Below are 26,802 nucleotides of genomic sequence, written 5' to 3'. Positions count from 1 at the left end.
ACTACCACTGCCGAAGTGGTTTGGCTCCAACAACTCCTCAAGGACTTTCATATTTCCAGTTCTATTTCACCCATACTCCACTGTGATAACATCTCAGCAATGGCTCTTGCCACCAATCCTGTGTTGCACTTTAAAGCCAAACATATTGAGATTGATTGTCACTTTGTGCGCGAACGTGTTCAACAAGGCACCATTACTCTGCAATATGTTGCTTCTGAGCATCAGTATGCCGATATCTTCACCAAAGGCTTGTGCTTCTCTCTGTTTCTTGATCATTGTTCCAATCTTATGCTCGGACCTTTCTCCCATAAGATTGAGGGGGAATGTTAGGATTAGAGAGTTGAAATATATTGTATGCATTGCATTGTGTGACAGGTGTCATTAGGAGATTGGGTGTATTATGTCCTAGGGTAGTTATACTGTGAGTATTTATATTGTAAGTCTGAGTCTTGTAAAAGTTAAGGTGTGAAAGAAGAAAAGATTGCTCTTTAAGATTCTCTCTTACTCTCAGAGTGTTTTCCCTCTCATTTCTCTTCACGTTAACAACAAAGGTGAAGGCTAAGAAGGAATGTTGTAAAGCCTTATACAAGGACAAGACCGATGAAAATGGTGAAAGGTATAGAAGAGCGAAGTAAGAGGCGAAGAAAGCTGTGAGAGAAGCTAAGTTAGCGGCTTATGACGACATGTATAAGCGACTAGATACCAAAGAAGGAGAGTTGGATATCTATAAACTAGCTAGAGCAAGGGAAAATAAGACAAGGGACCTAAACCAAGTGAGGTGCATCAAGGATGAGGATGGAAAAGTTCTTGCTACAGAGAATGCGGTCAAAGACAGATGGAAAGGTTATTTTCATAATCTTTTCAATGAAGGACATGAAAGGAGTACTTCTTTAGGGGAGTTGAGTAACTTAGAAGAGTGTAGAAACTACTCATTTTATCGTCGAATCAGGAAGGAAGAAGTGATTGTAGTTTTGAAGAAGATGAAGCATAGAAAAGCAGTGGGCCCAGACGATATACTGATCAAAGTGTGGAAAGTCTTGGGAGAGACAGGTATAGCATGGCTCACTGAACTTTTCAATAGGATTTTGAAAACGAAGAAGATGCCAAATCAGTGGCGAAAGAGCACTTTGGTGCCTATCTACAAGAATAAGGGCGACGTACAAAATTGCATGAACTATAGGGGTATTAAGCTAATAAGTCATACAATGAAGCTCTGGGAGAGAGTCATTGAGCATAGATTGAGGCAAGAGACACGGGTTTCGGACAACCAATTCGGGTTCATGCCAGGGCGCTCAACCATGGAGGCAATTTATCTCTTACGAAGATTGATGGAAAGATATAGAGAAGGGAAAAAGGATTTACACATGGTCTTTATAGATTTGGAAAAAACGTATGATAGGGTCCCAAGAGACATTCTTTGGAGGATTTTAGAGAAGAAATGAGTACGAGTAGTATATATCCAAGCTATAAAGGATATGTATGAAGGAGCAAAGACTGCCGTAAGAACTCATGAAGGACAAACCGAAAGCTTCCCCATAACTGTAGGATTACATCAAGGCTCATCCTTAAGTCCTTACCTTTTTGCGTTAGTAATGGATGAGTTAACAGGACATATTCAAGATGATATTCCTTGGTGTATGCTTTTCGCAGATGATATAGTGTTGATAGATGAAACTTAGGAAGGGGTAAATGTGAAGCTTAACCTTTGGAGAGAAGTGTTGGAATCTAAAGGTCTTCGCCTAAGCTGATCAAAGACAGAATATATGGAATGCAAGTTCAGTGCAAATGGAGGCCAAAATAAGTTAGGGGTGAGGATCGGAGATCAGGAAATACCAAAGAGCGATCGTTTTCGCTACTTAGGATCTATCTTGCAAAAGAATGGAGAATTAGATGGAGATCTCAACCATAGAATACAAGCTGGATGGATGAAGTGGAAGAGTGCATCCGGCGTGTTGTGTGACCGTCGTATGCCACTAAAGCTCAAGGGAAAATTTTATAGGATGGCAATAAGGCCGGCGATGCTGTATGGCACAGAATGTTGGGCGGTGAAGCATCAACACGTACATAAAATGGGTGTAGCGGAGATGAGGATGCTTCGTTGGATGTGTGGGCACACGAGAAATGATAAGATTAGGAATGAGGATATCCGAGGTAAAGTAAGAGTAGCTGAAATTGTAGGAAAATTGAGAGAAAATCGGTTATGGTGATTTGGACATGTGCAAAGAAGGCCTACTGATGCTTCGGTTAGAAGATGCGACTACGGGACAGAGGTTCAGGGCCGAAGGGGTAGAGGAAGACCTAGGAAAACTTTGGAAGAGACTCTAAGAAAAGACTTAGAGTATTTGGATCTAACGGAGGACATGACACAGGACCGAGCACAATGGCGTTCTAAGATTCATATAGCCGACCCCACTCAGTGAAGAAGATTTTGGTGTATTTAACACAATACGTTGAAATGAAGCAAAGCTTATTTATTGATATATCCAATAAGTTACAAATATGTACATATACATGAGTCAAAATAAACAAACAAGAGAGAGTCTTCACAAAGGTTGCTTAGGAGAAGTCTCAGCAGTCGGTAGAGCCCCAGAAAGAGAAGGCACCGGAGGGGGATCATTCAGAGCCTCAGTACTGGACAGAACCCTAGAAGGATGAGGCATCAGAGGTTGATCATTTGGAGCTTCATTACGCGGTACAGCCCCAAAAGACGAAGGTAATAAATGCCTTTGGAACAAACCCACAAACCGCTGATGATCAAGTAAAACCTGACCATCAGATTCCTTCATCTGGTCAAGCTTCCTCTTCATGTTTGTAGCATAGTAATGTGCGAGCCGGTGCAACTGTTTATTCTCATGCTTGAGCCCTCTAATCTCCTGTTTGAGACTCATCACTTCAGCCGCTAATGATTCAACTTGGCGAGTTTGAGCAAATAAGCGTTGGGCCATATTAGACACAGAACCTGCACACTGAACACTTAGAGCCAGAGAATCCTTAACAACCAACTCATCAAACCGTTTGGAAAGTAGTCTGTTATCTTTAGGAGTGAGAAGGTTCCTGGCCACCACCGCAGCAGTCATATCATTCTTCATCACGGAATCCCCAACGGTAAGAGAACCAGTAGGGGAGAAGAAGGATGGGCGTCATATGTTGTCTGGAGAAGGTGTGGCTGCCTCCTCAACAAGGTTCAAGTTAAAACGACGGTCGGAGGGGCTAGACATTTTCAAAGGTGTTGAAGAGAGAAGAGGTCGGACAAATCAAGATCTTAGAAGTGCAAGAAGGGAGCTTCTACTGGTGAAGATTCAAGTGTGCTTTGGAACTTAATGCCAGCCTCTATAAAAATCTGCACTCGACGGAGCTTCAGAAATTTAAGAGGTGCTTGCCCAGAAATCGAAGAGCCGTTTGCTTTCTCAAAAGCTGGGCTGCTCAAAGACCACGAAGATCGATCTCAGAAATCGAAGAGGCATTTGCTTTCTCACAAGCTGGCCTGCTCAGAGACCACGAGGGCCGATCTTAGAAATCGAAGAGGCGTTTGCTTTCTCAAAAGCTGGGTTGCTCAAAGACCATGAAGGCCGATCTCAGAAATCGAAGAGGCGCTTGCTTTTTCAAAAGCTGGGCTGCTCAGAGACCATGAGGGCCGATCTCAAAAATCGAAGAGACACTTGTTTTTTTCAGCCTTGTCAGCACCTGTCACATGCACACTCAGCTTTGCTGAAATTACAGGTATTCTGTTGAAGATTTCTGGTGAAGTAGAAAGCACGTGAATTTTACTGTTCAATCATCCACTTTCCACACGCACCATCAGCTCATGGGTACCACAGATAACTTTGCCAAAGATCTCTGACAAAGTTTAGACACGTAAAGCTTGCAGCTCCCACTACATCGCTATGACCAAGAAGGGTAAAATAATAGCAAAGAAACAGAACTAACAAAGTTTAGACACATAAATTTTGAAGGTCTAACTACCTTATTATTACCCACAAGGGTAAAGGAACAACACCACTGCTGGATAATTGGAAAGTCCCTGTGTGTCAACCTCTGTGCTCCGTGGCAAGGTAGACTAGCAAACATGCCCAACCTTTACTCACATTCGAGAAAACACTCCCAACAAGATTGCTGCTCCAAAATCGAAGAGGCACCGTCATCCGAATCTCGAGAGCCAGACTCCCAACATTTTTACTTTCTCAAAAATCGAAGAGACACCGCTCTCCGAATCTCGAGAGCCAGACTCCCAGCAGGATTGCTCTCTCAAAAATCGAAGAGGCACTGTTCTCCGAATCTCGAGAGCCATATTCCCGACAGGATTGCTTGTTCAAAAACCGAAGAAGCACTGCTTTCTCAACTTCGAGAGCCAAATCTCCTTGGATAAAGCTTGTCTGTAATCTTCACATGCAACATTAGCTTTCCAGATACCACAGACCACTTTTTCAAAGTGCTCTGACACACGTGAAACTGACAGCTCCCACTACCGTGCTATGACTAAGCAGGGTAAAGGCATAGCATTACTACTTGTTGTTAGGGAAACTCCTATATATGTCGACCTCCATCCTCAACGGACAGGCAGACCTGCAAAAATGCTCAACCCTTCCTCATATCTGAGAAGGCACTCTCAACGAAGCCTCTCGAAATACTCAGCTTTCTTCCCTCCGATAATACCTCTGCAAACAAGCTACACCAGAGCAAGAATATCTCATATCATCAGGGTTAAAAGCAAGAGTATCCCATATCATGCTTTTTCCTTGTCTTTTCCTTTGGCCTTGTTCTTACCTGCAAGACAAGGAGAAAGAGAACAATCAGTCAGCACTTGGAATCAAGCTTCTAGTCAGGAACTGACTGCCTGGAACCCCTTACCTGATTACTTACTTGGCATTGCTCTCGAGTACTCATCTTCAACATCTTATGCTTCCAGAGAAGATACCACATCTGCCTGAGGAACAGATAGAGAAATTGAAAAGGATACAAGGAAGCATGTGGAGACAAGCGTACCAGAACACGTGCCGATACATCCACTACTTTGTCAACAACAAAAGTATCCCATATCAGCAGGGTCGAACGTACTCTAGATTTGATGGACTTGTTTTGACCCTCAAATTCTTCAGTCGGCCTTATACTCTAGAGGAAACCAGAAAATTCTCCAGCCCAGTTCAAGAATAAGCTTGTGGAAAGTTACTTCTTCAAAAGCAAAAATATCTCATATCATCTATTCTCATTTTCTTCTCTTTATCCTTCATGCTGCCTGCAAGATAGGGAGAATGAGAACAATCAGCCAGAACTCGAAATCAAACTTCTGATTTGGGACTGATTGCTTGGAGCTCTGATTGCTTACCTTGTCTGTCACCTCTTTCAGCAGATCCCCTAGCTCGGCAACTTGGGGGACTCCTACTACATGGTTTGTATCGCGCTTGACCAAGCCTGAAACTACAAGTAAGCTTCAAGTGAAATTGATACATTACCTTGTGCATCTCCACCAGTTAAAGATACCACCTATGGATGGAGGAAGAGTACTTCCAGAGAAGATGCCACATCTACCTATGAGACAGATAAGGCAAGTGAAGACGATAGCTTAAACCTATGTCATTTGTATTAAATCATTCACTTGTACTCATTAAAGGAGAGCTTGAACCTATGTACTTGTGTAAACCCTTCACAATTAATGAGAACTCCTCTACTCCGTGGACGTAGCCAATCTGGGTGAACCACGTACATCTTGTGTTTGCTTTCCTGTCTCTATCTATTTACATACTTATCCACACTAATGACCAGAGCAATCTAGCGAAGATCACAAACTTAATACTTTCTGTTGTACCAAAGTCCTCACTGATTTTATGCATCAACAATCCTTAAGTCCTTACCTTTTTGCGTTGGTAATGGATGAGTTAACATGACATATTCAAGATGATATTCCTTGGTGTATGCTTTTCGCAAACGATATAGTGTTGATAGATGAAACTCAGGAGGGGTAAATGCGAAGCTTAACCTTTGGAGAGAAGTGTTGGAATCTAACGGTCTTCGCCTAAGCTGATCAAAGACAGAATATATGGAGTGCAAGTTCAGTGCAAATGGAGGCCAAAATGAGTTAGGGGTGAGGATCGGAGATCAGGAAATACCAAAGAGCGACCGTTTTCGCTACTTAGGATCTATCTTGCAAAAGAACGAAGAATTAGATGGAGATCTCAACCTTAGAATACAAGCTGGATGAATGAAGTGGAAGAGTGCATCCGGCGTGTTATGTGACCGTCGTAAGCCACTAAAGCTCAAGGGAAAATTTTATAGGACGGCAATAAGGCCGGCGATGCTGTATGGCACAGAATGTTGGGCAGTGAAGCATCAACACGTACACAAAATGGGTTTGGACATGTGCAAAGAAGGCCTACTGATGCTCCGGTTCGAAGATGTGACTACGGGATAGAGGTTCAGGGCCGAAGGGGTAGAGGAAGACCTAGGAAAACTTTGGAAGAGACCCTAAGAAAAGACTTAGAGTACTTGGATCTAACGGAGGACATGACACAAAAGCGAGCGCAATGGCGTTCTAGGATTCATATAGCCGACCCCACTTAGTGGGAAAAAGCTTTGTTGTTGTTGTTTGTTGTTGATCATATCAAATGGACTAATCAACCAACAACCAAACACGAAAAAGAGCAGTAACCCGAAAAACCAGAACATTGTCAATTTTGGTGCCGATAAGCTCTCTAAATCTAATAATTATATGCATTGTTCATCACAAATGAATCATACTTTTAGTATCAAGCATTAAAGAAAAATGAGCAAAATTAAAGAAACCCAAGTAAATCAACTAAATAACTACTAAGTAATAATTAAAAGAAATATAAATAAGAACATCAAGATTGAGTAATATATATTAAACAGTAAAAACAAACTGTCAAAATAAGAACAGAAAGAGGCTCAAGAGTAAAGCATGCAAAAGACTGTGGGAATTTTAACGAAAAGCTTCCGGTACTGTTCATTTTAACGAAAAAACATATTTTTACACTAAAAAGTCAATCTTGATACTATTCACTTTATCATTTATTTTGTTCTTATCATTAAAACTCAAAAATTTCAAGTTATTTTCATTAGTTTTCCTAAAGAATGATTGGAAGATAGAGAATATTTGCTCATAAACTATCTAAAACCTCCATGGCCATGGAAGAAGTTGATCACGTTAAAACTCACGTGAGAAAAATGAACCAGGGTAAATGCGCCTTTTGCATTAACCTCGATTGTCAACTATTTTTTCAAAGAAAACAAGAATATCAAAGAAAGAAAAAGAAATACAGAATATATATTAATTAAAGAAAATGGGGAGAGAGAGAGAGAGAGAGAGAGAGAGAGAGAGAGAATGACAGAAGCATTTTAGCGAGAGAGTTGAGCTTTCATGGATGTGGAGAGGAAGTTGAAATCTCGAGGACTTGCAAAGGAAGAGGCACAAGAAAAAAAGGAGAAGAAAAAAAGAGCAAAAAAAGAAAGAAATAAACGAGAATTGACTATTTATACTGGCTGAATCACCAAAACACCATTGGGGTTGTTATTTGGGGCAGTCTAGAAATTGCAATTCAAAGAGCATAGGATCAAGGTCATAGCTGGCTTGAGTAAGCTGCAGCCCAGGGCTAATTTTGGATTTCTGAAAAATTGGATGAAAAAAGTAGTTTAATTTAAGATAGTTTTAACGAAACACTTTCGGTATTATTCACTTTTAACGAAAAACCATATTTTTACCTTTCCTGTGTACTATTCACTACACCTTTATTTGTCATTTTTCATTAGAACTAATTTTTAAAGATTTTTCGTTAATTTTCCTTTAATTCAATACTAGCACAAACTTCTTTTTAGCAAAATTAACCTAACTTGAACAAAAAAGAAAACATAGCCCATCCATAATATTTTCCTAGCTCCACCCTTGAAATTGAGAAATCTTGAGAAAACCTTAAAGACTTAGGACAAAAAAGAAAAAAATCATCAACCCCAACACATGATTTTCGTCCGTCAGAAGTATAGATACTTCTCTTGATTTGGTATACGAAATTCACATACCTATGTTCCAATATCAGATAATAATTATTGTACAAACAATGTTGGATTTGCAACATTGTTCATTCTAACTTTTTCACCATGACATTGAAATAGAAGGACTCTGCAGTACCTAAATGCCACGTATGACCATTTATTTTCACAATCTCTCAAATTTATTTATTTATTTTTGGAAACTGGGAATAACATTACTAGGGCAAAGAAGCCACAACACTACAGGAAGCCTACACCAAGGCAAGCAATAACTAACCAACAAAAAACCAAGCAGCGAAAGGGGTAAGGAGTGAAGATGCTAGAACCGAATTCGAGCATCGTCCCCTCCACTACTATAAAAGTCTAAGGGGGTGTTTGGGCCCAAAATATTGGTTTGAGCCGAGCACTAAATTGTTCTTGGCTCAGAGGCCGTACTTAGGAGTCATTGGGGGTCATCCAGTTTATGGGCCACATAGCCAAGGCCGGCCGTGTCCTATTAGGAATCCATGGGTAGTTGAATCCTGATACGAGAAGGAGTTTCGATAAGATAAGGATGTTGGAGTTTGGGATTGAATCCGGCTTGATAACGGGTTGAGTTCAAAGTCTTAGTAGGAGTAGGACTGGCCAAGATAAGGAGGGATTGAGAAAAGGAGTCCTAATCCGAGAATGGTTGTGATTCAATCGGAAACATGTTAGCTACTATAAATAGGAGGATGAGGACATCATTCAAACCCCTCCAATTCAACACACAAATTGCCCTGCGCAAACTTTCGCTCCACGCGAAACCTCTTAACAACCTTGAAATTTTTACTTTCTTTTTCCACCGACACATCTTTAGTTTGGATAAACAGCATTGTGGATGCAACTGACGAACATCTTCAGTTTGGATAAACAACACTGTTGACGTAGAATCAGCCGACCGTGAAGCACATTTAGTTTGGAAAAACAGCATTACGACAGGGCCGACTGGTTATCTATCCAAGTCTCGGTTGAGAAGGATTTTCGAATCCTTATTGGCAGATGTCATCTCATCAGCCTTCTCGGCGAAGTGAGGTGTTACTAGGGCTCGGCACATTGAATGCCGAGTTGTTTTATGATTGGATACTCACAAGTAGGCTTTAGAGTTCGACATTCTGACGGTCGAACCACATTTACCATCAAAACATATATCTGTTTTGAGTATCTGTGCCTCTATAATCTGGCATCAATTCGGCGTGCTTATACTCTTATGAATATAATTACTGTGACCGAATCCAGCGTCGAAGATTTGTGAACTTTGCAGAACTAGTAGCCTTGTCTTCAGGCTCTAGAACCTAAAGGCCGGGACATGTTCCTTCCTCGGCCGCAGTCGCAAGATCGAGAAGTCAACCACGCGCTTAACGCAACATCAACACATTTTACTCCTCGGTTGAACTCGACCGACGAGTTGGCACGCCCCGCATCAACCGAAATACGTATTTAGCTTATTAGTTACTCGGCCTGCGCGATATGTAGGCTTGGTAGTTTTTAGGGTCAACAGGTGGACAAGGTAATCCATCATTATTTAAAACAAAAACCAACGAAGATGAAGGTCTATTGATTCATATGACATTGCACATCTCCGTATTGCAGCGCGACGCCAACCTGTTCGCCGCCAAATTGGTCGATCTTGGCACCTAAGACCATCGACAGCCCTAGAAAAACTCTTGTAACCTTAGAACATTTGCCTCGTAACCTCAGAACATTTGCCAAGGTAGGAAAGACTTCCCATCTACCATTGTCCAACGAACTTGATAAGCTAGAAAACGACTCCTTAGTATGGAATTCCACAATCACCCACTGATAGCCCAAAGCAATAGCCAGCTGACATCCTTACAAAATAGCCATGGCCTTCGCCGATACAACATTAGGAGCCCGAATTGCATACCGAGCTGCAACCATAAATTGACCCTCCACATCACGTATCACAACCCCAACATAACCATTCCTTGTCGATAGTTGCCAACTAGCATCTACATTCACTTTCAGATAGGGAGAAAAAGGGGGAGACCAATGTGCCACATGAGAAACCGTGCGTGATACATTCATCAATGGAGGAGGAGCCCGATTAGCTTCATTGAAAACAGCAGAATAATTTGAGATAGCAAGGAGAACCTGGGAAGGATTTAGTGCTTATTGGTTGAATAGAAAGTTGCACCTCGCTTTCCATATATCATGGGATAATCTTATCAAATCATCCTGCAATATCAAATATCTATAATAATTTAGTAAATGTAAAAATGCAATCATTCTTTGTATAATATGTAATTCCAACCCAAGCAACGATTCAACTGGGCCATAAAATGGCCCAAAACAAAAGCAGACAATTGGGTACGAGAGCACTTGTCTAATGGGCTTAATATACCCTGACCCTTAAGAAAGAGCCTTCACAAAAAAAAAGGTTTTTTCCAACCTTCACAAAATTAATTTCTAAACAAAATAATTTTTTTTCCTCTTTTTCAACCAATTTAAACTTTATTTGAGTTTATCCCCAAGGGTTTGTCAACTAGAAAGAGAGCAAATGTTTAGAACCTTCAATCAGAGCTCAAACTTTCACAAATTCATTCCTTGAGGGTATCGACTTTTTGTGTACTGTTTGACTTGGGTGTCAAAAGTACGTTACGACTCAATTTGCACCGGGCTATATAGGGATGAGAATTAGTATGTCGTCAATGGATGGGGGCACACCTTCAATATTCAAAACCAACAAAGGAAAACATAATTTAGGTTTTTTCATTATGCACTAGTACTACGGTCTTGTAATTCAGAGATTTTAGGCCCGGTTCCCATGAAAGGAGAGTTCGATGCAAAATTACCGTGGTAAGCTAATTGTCTGGCTTAGCTCAAATTCTCTTAGCCTTAATGTAATCATTCAATAAAACAATTGGGTTTTACCAAAAAATGTTATCTGGGTTTTCTTTTAATACTTTGTACAATGAAACAACTTAGTAAACTAGTTTTAATTGATGATATTTTGAGTTTTAAAATTTCGCTTCTTAGGTACTGAGTCTTGAACTTTGCATTTGTGATAAGGAAATCACACAATGAGAGATGGTTCTCATCGTTTCACATCTTTGCAAAAAAATGGTACAAAATCAAAACCATTAAGCAGTGTTCTAAAAAACGGCCTAGATGGCGCCTAGGCCCTAGACGGTGAAGTCCCGCCCCGATTTTGGGCAAATCGGTTCGAAAAATCAATCTGGAGCTAGGTGGGCAAGGCGGTCCTAGGCGGCTCCTAGGATATATATTATTTATTTATTTATTAATTGTGTGCTTTTTTCATTTTTGGTTTCATGGTGGTATACTTATGGAAATGGTGTACCTAATTTGCAAATGATGGATTTACTACAAGTTCATCCAATAGTGAAACAAATTGGAGCACTTTTGAGGGGATACATACAAAGAAAAGAAATAAACTAGATACAACAAGGTTAAATAATTTAGTCTATGTCCAATCCAATGCTAGGATCATGAACAAGAAGAATTTAGTCCATTCTTTTATTATTCATACAAGTATAGTTTTTTTAGGTGTATTTTGCACTTCTTTACAAGATATATAATAAATTTACATATATCCACCTAGGCTGCCTAGCCGCTAGGCTCCTGTCACGCCTAGCAATTTTTAGAACCTTGCCATTAAGACGTTTATTTGTAGTTAATAAAATAGACGAATGCGGTTCTATAAAGAAACTCTAAACTCCTAATCCAATAGTTATATAGTTTCAGATTGAGATGATTTTTGAGAGACATGATTTTTTAAGGAATACGTAAAAGAAAGACAGTTCAGATCGTTAAAATACATTACGAAGTCAACTCCACAAAAACATGTGTAAAAAAAAGTGGTGCCACACATATATACACACACACACACATACACTAGGCCATTATGTTCGTCAAAATGGTTCAAGAGTATATTATATTGGTTAATTATGTGATTTTTTTTGGGTCACTTATATACGCTTTGAAGAGCAAATAATTAAAAGAGAAATGTCAAAATTGCCATCACAAAAGTTGAGTGCGATTTCGTTTGTTTCTTCATATTGATTTTCCTAAATTCTTGTGATTAGTCATGCTTTGGTTAAGGTACCTAAAGAAAGGAGAATCCTATATTTAAAATTGTGAAACAGGAAATATAATGGCAGTACTTTACGTACCAAAACCCTAATTTAAAAAAAAAAAATTAAGAGCAACAAAGATGCCTACTAGAGCAAGCAAATTGGAGAATCCAACGAAAGTAGGAAGGTGTGGCCCCAAATTGTATATGACAATACGACGTGCATTTTTCTAAGCCTCTAAAAACTCAGAACTGTCTTTATCTCACATCATTAGTTGATTGAGAGAAATGTATGTTCTACCCCACCGAGTTCCCAAAATAATCACGCAACGATGATGATTGTGCTGGAAAAGTAAGAAATATTGGAATTAGGGTTCTCAAGCCTAATTAGTTTTCGTGGAAGTTAATAAAAACCAAAAAGACTAGCTAATAGCATACTTGGAAGATATGAGAGCCATGAGTGTGTGTGTCCTTATCCTTGTACTTTTTTGCACGATCTGCCTGCTGATCGACCAGATTTGAGAGTAGGTATATATTTTCATTGAACAACCACAAATATTCATGTTCTCTAAACAGTGGTTTCACGCTGAGAAATCGTACGGGGAAGAAGCAGAAACATTGGTTTAAGTTTGAACTCCAAAAGCAGCACCCTTTTGCCACTAGCAGTAACCATGGGACGACACACACACACACACACACACACACATATATATATATATATATTACAAAGATGTGGTGGCATATATTATTGCCTGGGATATATTCTTTTGACATTGTTAAATTTTAATTTCAAGAAGTATATATTTAATTACGAATATGCATGTAAAAAGTTGCAGCCTTGTTAAGCTTTAGCTTTTGTTATCACCATCCAATATGTTCTATCCTCAAAGAAGTAATGTAAGTTGTAAAATTAAAGAAGAAGTACATGCAGCGACAGTGAGGATGTGAAGAAACGTTTGTTATCAAAAGTTTTAAAAACATTTGTAAGGAGTTGGGCTACTTCCCACGTATCAAAGACAAGCTTCATGCTATCATTCTTGTTGTGGAGTTGGCTCCTGTAGATTGGCAAAATTTATAGCTTGAAAGTCACTTTTCTAGAGTGATATCTTGTTTTGCTTCTAGTTCTTTTTCTCCTCCTTGATCGCCAAAGACGAAGCTAGAGATCTGAATGGATGAGGGCTTTCTCAAACAACAAAGTCACAAATTAAAAGGTTTGAGAATGTACTAAACAAAACGCATATATATATTAATCCATAATGTTTTTCATGCAACATATTATAATATCTCTTGATGCATTTTCATGTATTGAAAACATTGCATACAACTTCATCTTGGACTTCCCTTCTTGATGTGTGATTTTCTTTTTCACCTAATCTTTTTAGATTTTCCATTTTTTGTTTTGCAACTTGTCTTGCAGGTTCTTTCCTTTTAAATTTTATTTTAAGGGGGTTTGGTCCTATGTCCACTCCCTCTTTTTCTTGTATTTTCCTTTTCAAGAGAGGTAAAGTTTATGTCCCGCTTTTTTCTTGTATTTTATTTTTCTTGCTTTATGACGGGTAAGGTGTATGTCTTCTTTTGACTAGGTGTAACTTTTTTTTTTTATATCAATAAATTTTCCTCGTATTGTTGCGGTTTTTCAGAAAAAAAAAAACTACTGAACTACATAATGTTTTGAATTTTCTTCATTAGCTAGCTATATTATATAACTCCGCCGTGTAAGTTTATCTTACATTGCCGGTCCCAAGCCCGGATAAAGGAGGAGGGGGAGGGCGTCAGGTAGTCGACAGCCGGCACTCCATGATCACGTCGAATCCTTATGAAAATGAATCCAGAACGAAATCGCGCTAAAGCTAGGGCGTCACCCGTAAGTGGCGCGCTGTGTGGCCCGAGCACAGTGATAAGTGAGCAAGGGTCGCTGTATCTCCATCGGCACCCGGATGCAGTGTTAAATGAGCAAGGGGGCTATAGAAACTTCTTTTCGAACGACTCCACTCAAAGTTGTTTGGGAGCATATGCTCCTATCAACTTTACACGGGACACACAAAAGAAGTACTTTGATCCTATTAGACGGGGAAGGGTGAATAAGCTAGGACAGAAGGGTAGAGTTCAAGAGAGCAAAATGCGTTTAGGAACGTGGAATATAGGAACCTTGACGGGAAAATCTATGGAAGTAGTAGAAGTTATGGTGAGGAGAAGGATAAATATTATGTGCCTACAAGAAACTAAGTGGGTTGGGCGTAAGGCAAAGGATCTAGAAAACTCAGGGTTTAAACTATGGTATTTGGGCACAAATAAAACGAGAAACGGTGTTGGCATCATCGTGGACAAGACCTTGACACAAGATGTTGTAGATGTCAAGAGGGTAGGAGATAGAATCATGGCAATCAAGATTGTAATAGGACAAGAACTTATCAATGTGATTAGTGCGTACGCACCTCAAGTAGGGTTGGATACGAGTTCGAAGGAGAAATTTTGGGAAGACCTTGGAGACTTGGCGCAAGGAATTGCTCAGACAGAGAAGTTATTTATAGGAGGAGATTTAAATGGACACGTGGGCAGAGAGACAGGCAACTATGGAGGTTTTCATGGTGGCCATGGTTTTGGGGAGAGAAACGAGGATGGGGAAGCTATCTTGGATTTTGCAATGGCATATGATCTCTTCTTAGCCAACACCTTCTTTAAGAAGCGGGAAGAACATGTGATCACCTACAAGAGTGGGTCGTCAAAAACACAAATAGATTTTCTTCTAATGAGGAAAAGGGATCGTATAACTTGTAAGGATTGCAAAGTTATACCAGGAGAGAGCGTGGCTAATCAACATCGCTTGTTGGTGATGGATGTACATATCAAAAGAGTGAGAAAAAAGAACAAGACTTGGAAGTGCCCAAGGACTAAATGGTGGAATCTAAAAGAAGAAAAACAAGCCATTTTCAAAGAGAAAATAATCACCCAGTGTGTGTGGGATAGAGAGGGGGAAGCTAACCAAATGTGGGATTCCATGGCTAGTTGTATCCGAAAAGTAGCAAAAGAGGTATTAGGAGAGTCCAAGGGCTTTGCCCCACACCAAAAGGAATCTTGGTGGTGGAATGAGGAGGTACAAACAAGGTGAAGGCTAAGAAGGAATGTTGTAAAGCCTTATACAAGGATAGGACCGATGAAAATGGTGAAAGGTATAGAAAAGCGAAGCAAGAGGCGAAGAAAGCTGTGAGAGAAGCTAAGTTAGCGGCTTATGACGATATGTATAAACGACTAGATACCAAAGAAGGAGAGTTGGATATCTATAAACTAGCTAGAGCAAGGGAAAAGAAGACAAGGGACCTAAACCAAGTGAGGTGCATCAAGGATGAGGATGGAAAGGTTCTTGCTACAGAGAACGCGGTTAAAGACAGATGGAAAGGTTATTTTCATAATCTTTTCAATGAAGGACATGAAAGGAGTGCTTCTTTAGGGGAGTTGAGTAATTCAGAAGAGTGTAGAAACTACTCTTTTTATCGTAGAATCCGGAAGGAAGAAGTGGTTGTAGCTTTGAAGAAGATGAAGCATAGAAAAGCAGTAGGCCCAGACTATATACCAATCGAAGTGTGGAAAGTTTTGGGAGAGACAGGTATAACATGGCTCACTGACCTTTTCAATAGGATTTTGAAAACGAAGAAGATGCCAAATGAGTGGCGCACGAGCACTTTGGTGCCTATCTACAAGAATAAGGGCGATGTACAAAATTGCATGAACTATAGGGGTATTAAGCTAATGAGTCATACAATGAAGCTCTGGGAGAGAGTCATTGAGCATAGATTGAGGCAAGAGACACGGGTTTCGGACAACCAATTCGGGTTCATGCCAGGGCGCTCAACCATGGAGGCAATCTATCTCTTACAAAGATTGATGGAAAGATATAGAGATGGGAAAAAGGATTTACACATGGTCTTTATAGATTTGGAAAAAGCGTATGATAGGGTCCCAAGAGACATTCTTTGGAGGATTTTAGAGAAGAAATGAGTACGAGTAGCATATATCCAAGCTATACAGGATATGTATGAAGGAGCAAAGACTGCCGTAAGAACTCATGAAGGACAAACCGAAAGCTTTCCCATAACTGTAGGATTACATCAAGGCTCATCCTTAAGTCCTTACCTTTTTGCGTTGGTAATGGATGAGTTAACAAGACATATTCAAGATGATATTCCTTGGTGTATGCTTTTCGCAGACGATATAGTGTTGATAGATGAAACTTAAGAAGGGGTAAATGCAAAGCTTAACCTTTGGAGAGAAGTGTTGGAATCTAAAGGTCTTCGCCTAAGTCGATCAAAGACAGAATATATGGAGTGCAAGTTCAGTGCAAATGGAGGCCAAAACGAGTTAGGGGTGAGGATCGGAGATCAAGAAATACCAAAGAGCGACCGTTTTCGTTACCTAGGATCTATCTTGCAAAAGAACGGAGAATTAGATGGAGATCTCAACCATAGAATACAAGCTGGATGGATGAAGTGGAAGAGTGCATCCGGCGTGTTGTGTGACCGCCGTATGCCACTGAAGCTCAAGGGAAAATTTTATAGGACGGCAATAAGGCCGGCGATGCTGTATGGCACAGAATGTTGGGCGGTGAAGCATCAACACGTACACAAAATGGGTGTAGCGGAGATGAGGATGCTTCGTTGGATGTGTGGGCACACGAGAAAGGATAAGATTAGGAATGAGGATATCCGGGGTAAATAGGAGTAGCCGAAATTGAAGGAAAGATGAGAGAAAATCGGTTACGGTGGTTTGGACATGTGCAAAGAAGGCCTACTGACGCTCCGATTAGAAGATGCGACTATGAGACAGAGGTTCAGGGCCGAAGGGGTAGAGGAAGACCCAGGAAAACTTTGAGAGAGACCCTAAGAAAAGACTTAGAGTACTTGGATCTAACGGAGGACATGACACAGGACAGAACACAATGGCGTTCTAAGATTCATATAGCCGATCCCACTCAGTGACTTGGATTTTCCAAGTCTCCAACCGAGAAGTTGTCCTCGCTCGGGAAATTAAGGGAACACTACCTCAACCTACATGCTCCACTCACAAAGCTCCAACATACAAGCTTCAACAAAAGAAAATTCAAAGAACTTAGCGAAGAAGGCTTTGGTGATTTAACACAATACGTTGAAATGAAGGAAAGCTTATTTATTGATATCCCCGATAAATTACAAATATGTACATATACTTGAGTCAAAATAAACAAACAAGAGGGAGCCTTCACAAAGGTTGCTTAGGAGAAGTCTCGGCAGTCGGTAGAGCCCCAGAAAGAGAAGGCACCGGAGGGGGATCATTCGGAGCCTCAGTACTGGACAGAACCCTAGAAGGATGAGGCATCAGAGGTTGATCATTTGGAGCTTCATTACGCGGTACAGCCCCAGAAGACGAAGGCAATAAATGCCTTTGGAACAAACCCACAAATTTCTGATGATCAAGTAAAACCTGACCATCAGATTCCTTCATCTGGTCAAGCTTCCTCTTCATGTTTGTAGCATAGTCATGTGCGAGCCGGTGCAACTGTTTATTCTCATGCTTGAGCCCTCTAATCTCCTGTTTGAGACTCATCACTTCAGCCGCCAATGATTCAACTTGGCGGGTTCGAGCAAATAGGCGTTGGGCCATATTAGACACAGAACCTGCACACTGAACACTAAGAGCCAGAGAATCCTTAACAGCCAACTCATCAGACCGTTTGGAAAGTAGTCTGTTATCTTTGGGAGTGAGAAGGTTCCTGGCCACTACCGCAGCGGTCATATCATTCTTCATCACGGAATCCCCAACGGTAAGAGGACCAGTAGGGGAGACGAAGGATGGGCGCCATATGTTGTCTGGAGAAGGCGGGGCTGCCTCTTCAACAAGGTTCAAGTCAAAACGACGGTCGGAGGGGCCAGACATTTTCAAAGGTGTAGAAGAGAGAAGAGGTCGGACAAATCAAGATCTTAGAAGTGCAAGAATGGAGCTTCTACTGGTGGATATTCAAGTGTGCTTTGGAACTTAATGTCAGCCTCTATAAAAATCTGCACTCGACGAAGCTTCAGAAATCGAAGAGGCGTTTGCTTTCTTAAAAGCTGGGCTGCTCAGAGACCACGAGGGTCGATCTCAGAAATCGAAGAGGCGTTTGCTTTCTTAAAAGCTGGGCTGCTCAGAGACCACGAGGGTCGATCTCAGAAATCGAAGAGGCGTTTGCTTTCTCAAAAGCTGGGCTGCTCAAAGACCACGAAGGCCAATCTCAGAAATCGAAGAGGTTTGCTTTCTCAAAAGCTGGGCTGCTCAGAGACCACGAGGGCCGATCTCAGAAATCGAAGAGGTTTGCTTTCTCAAAAGCTGGGCTGCTCAGAGACCACGAGGGCCGATCTCAGAAATCGAAGAAGCACCTACTTTTCCAGCCTTGTCAGCACCTGTCACACGCACACTCAGCTTTGCAGAAATTATGGGCATTCTGTCGAAGATTTCTGGCGAAGTAGAAAGCACATGAATCGTACTGTTCAATCACCCACTTCCCACACGCAACAGTAGCTCATGGGTACCACATATAACTTTGCCAAAGTTCTCTGACAAAGTCGAGACACGTGAAGCTTGCAACTCTCACTACATCGCTCTGACCAAGAAGGGTAAAAGAATAGCAAAGAAACAACACTAACAAAGTTTTAGACACATAAATTTTGAAGGCCTAGCTACCATATTATTACCCACAAGGGTAAAGGAACAGTACCACTGCTGGATAATTGGAAAGTCCCGGTGTGTCAACCTCTGTGCTTCATGGCAAGGTAGACTAGCAAACATGCCCAACCTTTACTCACATTCGAGAAAACACTCCCAACAAGATTGCTTGCCCCAAAATCGAAGAGGCATCGCCCTCCGAATCTCGAGAGCCAGACTCCCAACATGATTACTTTCTCAAAAATCGAAGAGAGGGTAAAGGAACAGTACCATTGCTGGATAATTTGAAAGTCCCTGTGTGTCAACCTCTGTGCTTCGTGGCAAGGTAGACTAGCAAACATGCCCAACCTTTACTCACATTCGAGAAAACACCCCCAACAAGATTGCTTGCTCCAAAATCGAAGAGGCACCGCCCTCCGAATCTCGAGAGCCAGACTCCTAACATGATTACTTTCTCAAAAATCGAAGAGAGGGTAAAGGAACAGTACCACTGCTGGATAATTGGAAAGTCCCTGTGTGTCAACCTCTGTGCTTCGTGGCAAGGTAGACTAGCAAACATGCCCAACCTTTACTCATATTCGAGAAAACACTCCCAACAAGATTGCTTGCTCCAAAATCGAAGAGGCACCGCCCTCCGAATCTCGAGAGCCAGATCCCAACATGATTACTTTCTCAAAAATCGAAGACACCGCTCTCCGAATCTCGAGAGCCAGACCCCCAGCATGATTGCTTTCTCAAAAATCGAAGAGGCATCGTTCTCCGAATCTCGAGAGCCAGATCCCCGACAGGATTGCTTGTTCGAAAACCGAAGAGGCACCACTTTCCCAACTTCAAGAGTCGGATATCCTTGGATAAAGCTTGTTTGTAATCTTCACACGCAACATCAGCTTTCCAGATACCACAGACCACTTTTTCAAAGTGCTCTGACAGAGTTAAAACTTGTGAAGCTGGCAGCTCCCACTACCGTGCTATGACCAAGCAGGGTAAAGGAATAGCATTATTACTTGATGTTAGGGAGACTCCTATATATGTCGACCTCCATCCCCAACGGACAGGCAGACCTGCAAAAATGCTCAACCCTTCCTCGTATCTGAGAGGGCACTCCCAACGAAGCCTTTCGAAATATTCAGCTTTCTTTCCCCCCGATAATACCTCTGTAAACAAGCTATACTAGAGCAAGAATATCTCATATCATCAGGGTTAAAAGCAAGAGTATCCCATATCATGCTTTTTCCCTGTCTTTTCCTTTGGCCTTGTTCTTACCTGCAAGACAAGGAGAAAGAGAGCAATCAGTCAGCACTTGGAATCAAGCTTCCAGCCAGGAACTGACTGCCTGGAACCCCTTACCCTGGCATTGCTCTCGAGTACTCATCTTCAACATCTTATGCTTCCAGGGAAGATACCGCATCTGCCTGAGGAACAGATAGGGCAAGTGAGAAGGATACAAGGAAGCATGTGGAGACAAGCGTAACAGCACACGTGCCGATACATCCACTACTCTGTCAAAAGCAAAAGTATCCCATATCAGCAGGGTCGAACGTACTCTAGATTTGATGGACTTGTTTTGACCCTCAAATTCTTCAGTCGGCCTTATACTTTGGAGGAAACCAGAAAACCCTCCAGCCCAGTTCAAGAATAAGCCTGTGGAAAGTTACTTCTTCAAAAGCAAAAGTATCACATATCATCTCTTCTCATTTTTCTTCTCTTTATCCTTCATGCTGCCTGCAAGATAGGGAGAATGTGAACAATCAGCCGGAGCTCTGATTGCTTACCTTGTCTGTTACCTCTTTCAGCAGATCCCCTAACTCGGCGACTTGGGGGACTCCTACTACATGGTTTGTATCGCGCTTGACCAAGCCTGAAACTACAAGTAAGCTTCAAGTGACATTGATACATTACCTTGTGCATCTCCACCAGTTACAGATACCACCCCTGGATGGAGGAAGAGTACTTCCAGAGATGATTCCACATCTACCTATGAGACAGATAAGGAAAGTCAAGACGATACCACACTCTGGTACTTAGAAGTTTCGTGGTTACGAGATCATTCTCCCACAATATTTCCTAATGTCATTTGTACTAAATCATTCACTTGTACTCCCTAAAGGAGAGCTTGAACCTATGTACTTGTGTAAACCCTTCACAATTAATGAGAACTCCTCTATTCCGTGGACGTAGCCAATCTGGGTGAACCACGTACATCTTGTGTTTGCTTTCCTATCTCTATCCATTTATATACTTATCCACACTAATGACCGGAGCAATCTAGCGAAGATCACAAAAAGTGACCGTTTTCGCTACCTAGGATCTATCTTGCAAGAGAACGGAGAATTAGATGAAGATCTCAACCATAGAATACAAGCTGGATGGATGAAGTGTAAGAGTGTATCCGGCGTGTTGTGTGATCATCGTAGGCCACTGAAGCTCAAGGGAAAATTTTATAGGACGGCAATAAGGCCAACGATGTTGTATGACACAGAATGTTGGGCGGTGAAGCATCAACACGTACACAAAATGGGTGTAGCGGAGATGAGGATGCTTCGTGGGATGTATGGGCACACGAGAAAGGATAAGATTGGGAATGAGGATATCCAAGGTGAAGTAGGAGTAGCCAAAATTGAAGGAAATATGAGAGAAAATCGGTTCCGGTGGTTTGGACATGTGCAAAGAAGGCCTACTGACGCTCCGGTTCGAAAATGTGACTACGGGACAGAAGTTCAGGGCCGAAGGGGTAGAGGAAGACCTAGGAAAACTTTGGAAGAGACCCTAAGAAAAGACTTGATTACTTGGATCTAACGGAGGACATGACACAAAACCGAGCGCAATGGCGTTCTAGGATTCATATAGCCGACCCCACTTAGTGGGAAAAGGCTTTGTTGTTGTTGTTGTTGTTGTAGCTAGCTATATTATATCATTCAGACAGGAAGTGAAGGGGATATATTGTGTAAGTCTTAGCTTCCAATTTACCCTACAAATTAATATTCAAAGGACTTCATAAATAAGTGTCATTTCTTAGTTTTTTTCTTTTCTCTATGTCTGGCTCTAATTTATATATAAAATGCCCAATTTGGCAAGTTTATTGTCCTTTTCATCTTCAGGCAGACCTCAGCTTATCTATAAATTAGTGTTATCCCCTTTAAGGCAACTAGGTCGTCTCACGATCAAGATTATATGGAGAAATGTGACTGCATAGGTTAAGATAAGTGTCTATGACTTTTTATTAGAACAACCAAAGCAACACATAATGTTTTCCTGCACAGATCAACGGGTTTGTGTTGTCGTTGACTGCACATGTTTTTCCATTCATAGGCTACTTAGATTTAATTAATTGAGTATTATGACTTGATGTTCTTCAACATATGCATATGAGTACTAGTGTCATACATGTTTCATTCTCATGATTTGTCGAGGACAATTTGAAAACACTAATACATATGTTAAAAAGAAATTAAATGTATGGTTACAGACAATTTGCTCAGTACTCTGTTTAACGTCTATCATAATTTAACGAAACGAATCGGATTTCATTGCAAAAGACTTTAGCATCGAATAATTTCACGACCCTCTTTTGCCTCCTTTCCTGTTTCCAGATGATTCTTTGATTTTTGAGATGTATAATTAATCATCTATACTTATCGCTAAGTTGCATACTTAAAAAGAAACTTAGTAATTATAAAATGAAAATATAATTAGATCATTGAACCTTTGCAAAGTGACTAGCCCAAATAAATTATATATAACTAAGTCATTTTCACAAGGGTGGGTGCGGGGAGGTTTCTCCATTAAGCATAATAATCAAGATTAGGACATGTGAATTGATTTGCACCAAGTAAATTGTATCCATGGTTATATAAAACCTTAAACCCTAGCTAGATCAACTACCGCGAACTGCCACATGCCAACCCCTACATAACCTAACAATAATAGTGCTCTTATTAGGCAAACGAATCATCAATGCATGTTGTAAATCAATCCAGAATTCCTGGACGTGGCTGTCACCGTAAAAAGTTGATTATAACTAGGTTTTGCTGTTGTTAGAGTGACCTAATCTCATGTAAAAACCTTAATTAGAGAGCTAGCAGTAGGTAATCACTAGGGTTTATAATTTACAATTAGTCCATTCTTTTTAGGTTTTAATTCGTTTGTATCTGTAGTGCAACAACTACATGTGCATGACTTTTGTCCACAAATTCAAATTCAGTTCATTATTTAAAGACTAATTATTAGTTGTTAATCTTATTGAGCTTTAATCAAAACAGATCGACGAAAGACCAAGGGGGGACCATTTTCTCCATAATTGATATGTTTGAGTCCTTCACTATTCTCCAACGCTTTTACTTAGGAGTAGTGCTTCGTGCTTCCACAAAAAAACTCTAAACACAGAGTGATCTAAGGAGAGATTTTTCGATGTATTCTAACACACTTGGTATTATTATTTCAGTCAAATTATGATAGATGTATATGTTTTTATTATTAATATACTCTAAAAATGGGAAATATCGACTTTGTTGCTCACTCATATTATAACACGTGAAATAATACATCACATAACAAATGTTCATAGTACAGATAAAAATTCCTCACTTGAGAGGGAGAGAGTGAGATTAGGGAATAAACAAATGAGAAGCCAATTATACCAACATAGAGAATTGCCTGTTGTGCTGACCAGGTATTTGTAGAGGCATGCCATGTCATCTTATGATATGATATGGTGCATATGTACATAAGTATGCCTGTATGGACATCTAAGGTTCTATATAAAGCAGCTCAAGTAATTAGCAAGTGAAAGAGGAGCTAGGTAGCGACGTGTCTGTGTTTGAGAGGATCAAAATTTCATAATATAGAGATGGTTGATAATATAGGAAACAATAATTCATCAGCTGATAGAGAAGGGTTTAAGTACAATTTCACAGGTGGTAGTAGTAATGTCTCTAGTGATTATCACCACCATCTTCATAATCAAGAGGGGGTCATCAAGGAACAAGATCGGTTGCTTCCAATTGCTAATGTTGGGCGGATCATGAAGCAGATTTTGCCCCCCAATGCAAAAATCTCGAAAGAAGCCAAAGAAACCATGCAAGAATGTGTTTCTGAGTTCATAAGTTTTGTGACTGGAGAAGCATCTGACAAGTGCCACAAAGAGAAGCGCAAGACAGTGAATGGGGATGACATTTGCTGGGCTCTGGCAACTCTTGGATTCGATGATTACGCGGAACCGCTGAAGAGGTACTTGCATAGGTACAGAGAATTGGAAGGAGAGAAGGCTGCTCACCAAGGTAAGGCTAATAGTAATGAGGAAAAAGCTGAAGTTTCACCACCAAGGACAAGATTTCCTACAGCGGCAGCAGATATGTCTAATCCTCCATATATGGAAAGGGGAAATAGCTCGCTCTCCCGGCGATTTTGAGTACTGATCATATGAATTATGCGAGGTAATTAATATACTTTTCAAGTAATTAGTACTACTAGATCTTAATTAAATTTCATGTGTTGAAGGTACTGACCATATAAAATTAAGTGGGGAGGTTTAATTTTAGGCTTTTGGATTTTGTTATCATGTGTGCTCATAAAGTCTTGGGTTCCTTCTTTGGTTGACTGTAATTAGCTCAAGAATGATGAGAAATTGGAGTTAATCCATTGACTTATTTGTCTTTTAATTCAAATATATATATATGAAGGTTTTTATAGCGAATTCATATGAAGTTTATTGCAGGTGATTGTATGAGATATACATTTTGAGCTGTATTCCTACTTGTTATTAATTTTCTAAGTCGTGACCAAGAAGTAAATAACTTATGAAATCTTGAACATAGATTATCTTGCTAATCTTTCCTTCTCAATTTTGTCCTCAACCTAAATTCAAGCGTAGGGTTAGTGAATGGGATCTGGATATGCATTTCCCCCTAATTTATGTCATATATAGGGCGATGGAAACCCTAACATCCCAACAAAAACTGGAATCACCGACCATATGCATCTGATTAATTAAGCATCAGATATTAGTGCAAGCTGCCATTAAGTTTTTTTGCCCTTTAATTATGAAATCTACTCAAAAATCAAATGTGCATAATCTCATCTCAATTTTGATGATAATTAAGTCATGTTCCGATCACAATCTTTCTGGTGTGATCGAGTTAGATCTGATATGATCGATTACGGGAGAAATTGGATATGCTTAGGGTTTTATACATGGATCCATCTTTACTTTGGGGAAAACAATTGTTTCAATTCGCTTTTAGGTTTGGTTTTTTACTGATAATATATAATAAAAAGACTTGGAGATCATATCTATGCATTTTCTCTTGAGAACTGGTTTGCATTTGAGTACGATCTGGTTGTTTAGATTAAAACTACTTTCAAACCTATCTCCTTCCGCCTTCCTTTGAATATGAAAAGAATAATTTGAAGAGTCTATCCGAAGGTGCTTTGTCCGGCCAAATTTTGGAATTCGTCAAAACAAACTTTGATGCTTGTTGTTAATTTTACTCCGAGCAGTGATGCAAATTCTGACTGAGAACGTGTCCTGATGTGTAATCCAGCTTACTTAATCTCCTATAGCTTCAACCACCATAGTTTTACCTTTGGTTGTAATCTCATTTCATCAATATTTGATCCCAAAAAAAAAAAAAAACTCTCTCAGTTAAAATTTTATTTGTTAGTGTACATAAATGCCATGTAGGGTTTTTCCTTATAAAAATGAAATTTACTTTCAAGACATCAATTGTTAGTTAAGCCATGTTTTGATTACATATTACTGATGTGACTAAAATCTACATGAGAAATTGAATGCATAATTAAGGTTTTGAGAACCATCTTTTCAAGTTTTATTATCAATCCTGGAACCAAAGTAATTAGTACTAATTATATTGGACTTGGATATCAAACCATATTTATGCAACTCTTTATCACTATGCAGTTTGGTTGAGCATTAGACATCTTGTACTCTTACTGTCAATCTCTCTCTCTCTCTCTCTCTCTCTCTCTCTCTCTCTGTGTTTGTCTGCTTGTCATCTAACTAACCATGGATACACATGCATACTTTAGCTAGTTATTTTCTTAATTAATTTAAAAAACCCACATTAGCCATCACTCATGTAGATCATGAGGCTAATTATGTTAGTCAATGGGTAGCTAGGGTTTTCTTTGACAACCGAGGGCATACTTTTTTACCGGGGACCACAGTAAATTTAGCACCCACGGCTCATCCTTCCATGGTTAATTTGTCGTTAAGCATCCCCATTAAGTCTGGATCATGCCGAAGGTTTTAACATATATTCAAATGAGCTTGGATCATTTTCCCACACGTGAGGATGACTGAGCTCCAATATGTGAAGTTGTTTGGCAGTATTTTGTGAGGATTTCTTGGCAATTGGAGACAAACTAAGGGAGAAGTGCGAGACTGAATAAATTATTAGGGTTTCTAGGGTTCTCTAGTGTCCTAATTTATATTAATTAGATTTGCCATCTGAAAGAAACCATCTCTTCTTGTTCCTTGATAACTCCAAAAGAAAAGAGGATCGATCGATATGATACAAGATCTGAGACAGGCAGACAGGCGAGACAATGGATGGAAATTTAAGATGCCATGAGGCATGAGACAGAGTTGTTTGTCCAATTATGCACCTACTTAATTAATTTTGTCACTCTTTAAATGTGTTTCATGATTTGCATCTATGGATTTTTTATTTGGATGATGATAAATTTTAAGGCCCAACATGGTTCAATACCAACATCATCCATGTTATTCCAACTTAATCACTTATGGTTAGGTGTAGGTTTTATCATAAAAGGTCTCGGTGATATTAGGACTGAAAACTCCTTGTTGGGTTTTATCATGAAAGGTCTCAATGCAATTAGGAGTGAAAGCTCTCATATATTAATTGTATATATTTGTCATATGACCGACCAATGTAAGATTCTATACACCAACATGCTTCTTCATGAGTCGCCCCATAGGGGGTCACAAAGAAAACCAATTCCCACATTAGGAATTGGTCAAGTCATTATATTAGAGCTAACACATGACTTTTCGAGAGTCTAATCGGTATTCAGTAGTTCAT

The 26,802-nt window shown here is 40.1% G+C and overlaps 2 protein-coding genes across 2 annotated transcripts; one reads left to right on the top strand and one right to left on the bottom strand.

Annotated features, from left to right (window-relative positions):
- Positions 1-2,543: 2,543 nt before the first annotated feature.
- On the bottom strand, positions 2,544-17,977 carry LOC126615860 (uncharacterized). Its single transcript, XM_050283780.1, has 2 exons — positions 17,525-17,977; positions 2,544-2,765 (listed from the first exon to the last, which is right to left on the bottom strand). The coding sequence occupies exons 1-2, from the start codon at positions 17,975-17,977 to the stop codon at positions 2,544-2,546; spliced, it is 675 nt and encodes a 224-aa protein (XP_050139737.1).
- A 5,528-nt stretch (positions 17,978-23,505) lies between these two features.
- LOC126615861 (nuclear transcription factor Y subunit B-5-like) lies at positions 23,506-24,434 on the top strand. Its single transcript, XM_050283781.1, has one exon. The coding sequence runs from the start codon at positions 23,589-23,591 to the stop codon at positions 24,147-24,149; it is 561 nt and encodes a 186-aa protein (XP_050139738.1). The 5' UTR covers positions 23,506-23,588; the 3' UTR covers positions 24,150-24,434.
- Positions 24,435-26,802: the final 2,368 nt, after the last annotated feature.

The sequence above is a fragment of the Malus sylvestris genome, chromosome 3 (genome assembly GCF_916048215.2).
Source record: "Malus sylvestris chromosome 3, drMalSylv7.2, whole genome shotgun sequence".
NCBI classification, from domain to species: Eukaryota; Viridiplantae; Streptophyta; class Magnoliopsida; order Rosales; family Rosaceae; genus Malus; species Malus sylvestris.
The sequence above is the reverse complement of the archived record's forward strand: the minus strand, read 5'-3'. Positions and strand labels throughout refer to the sequence as shown.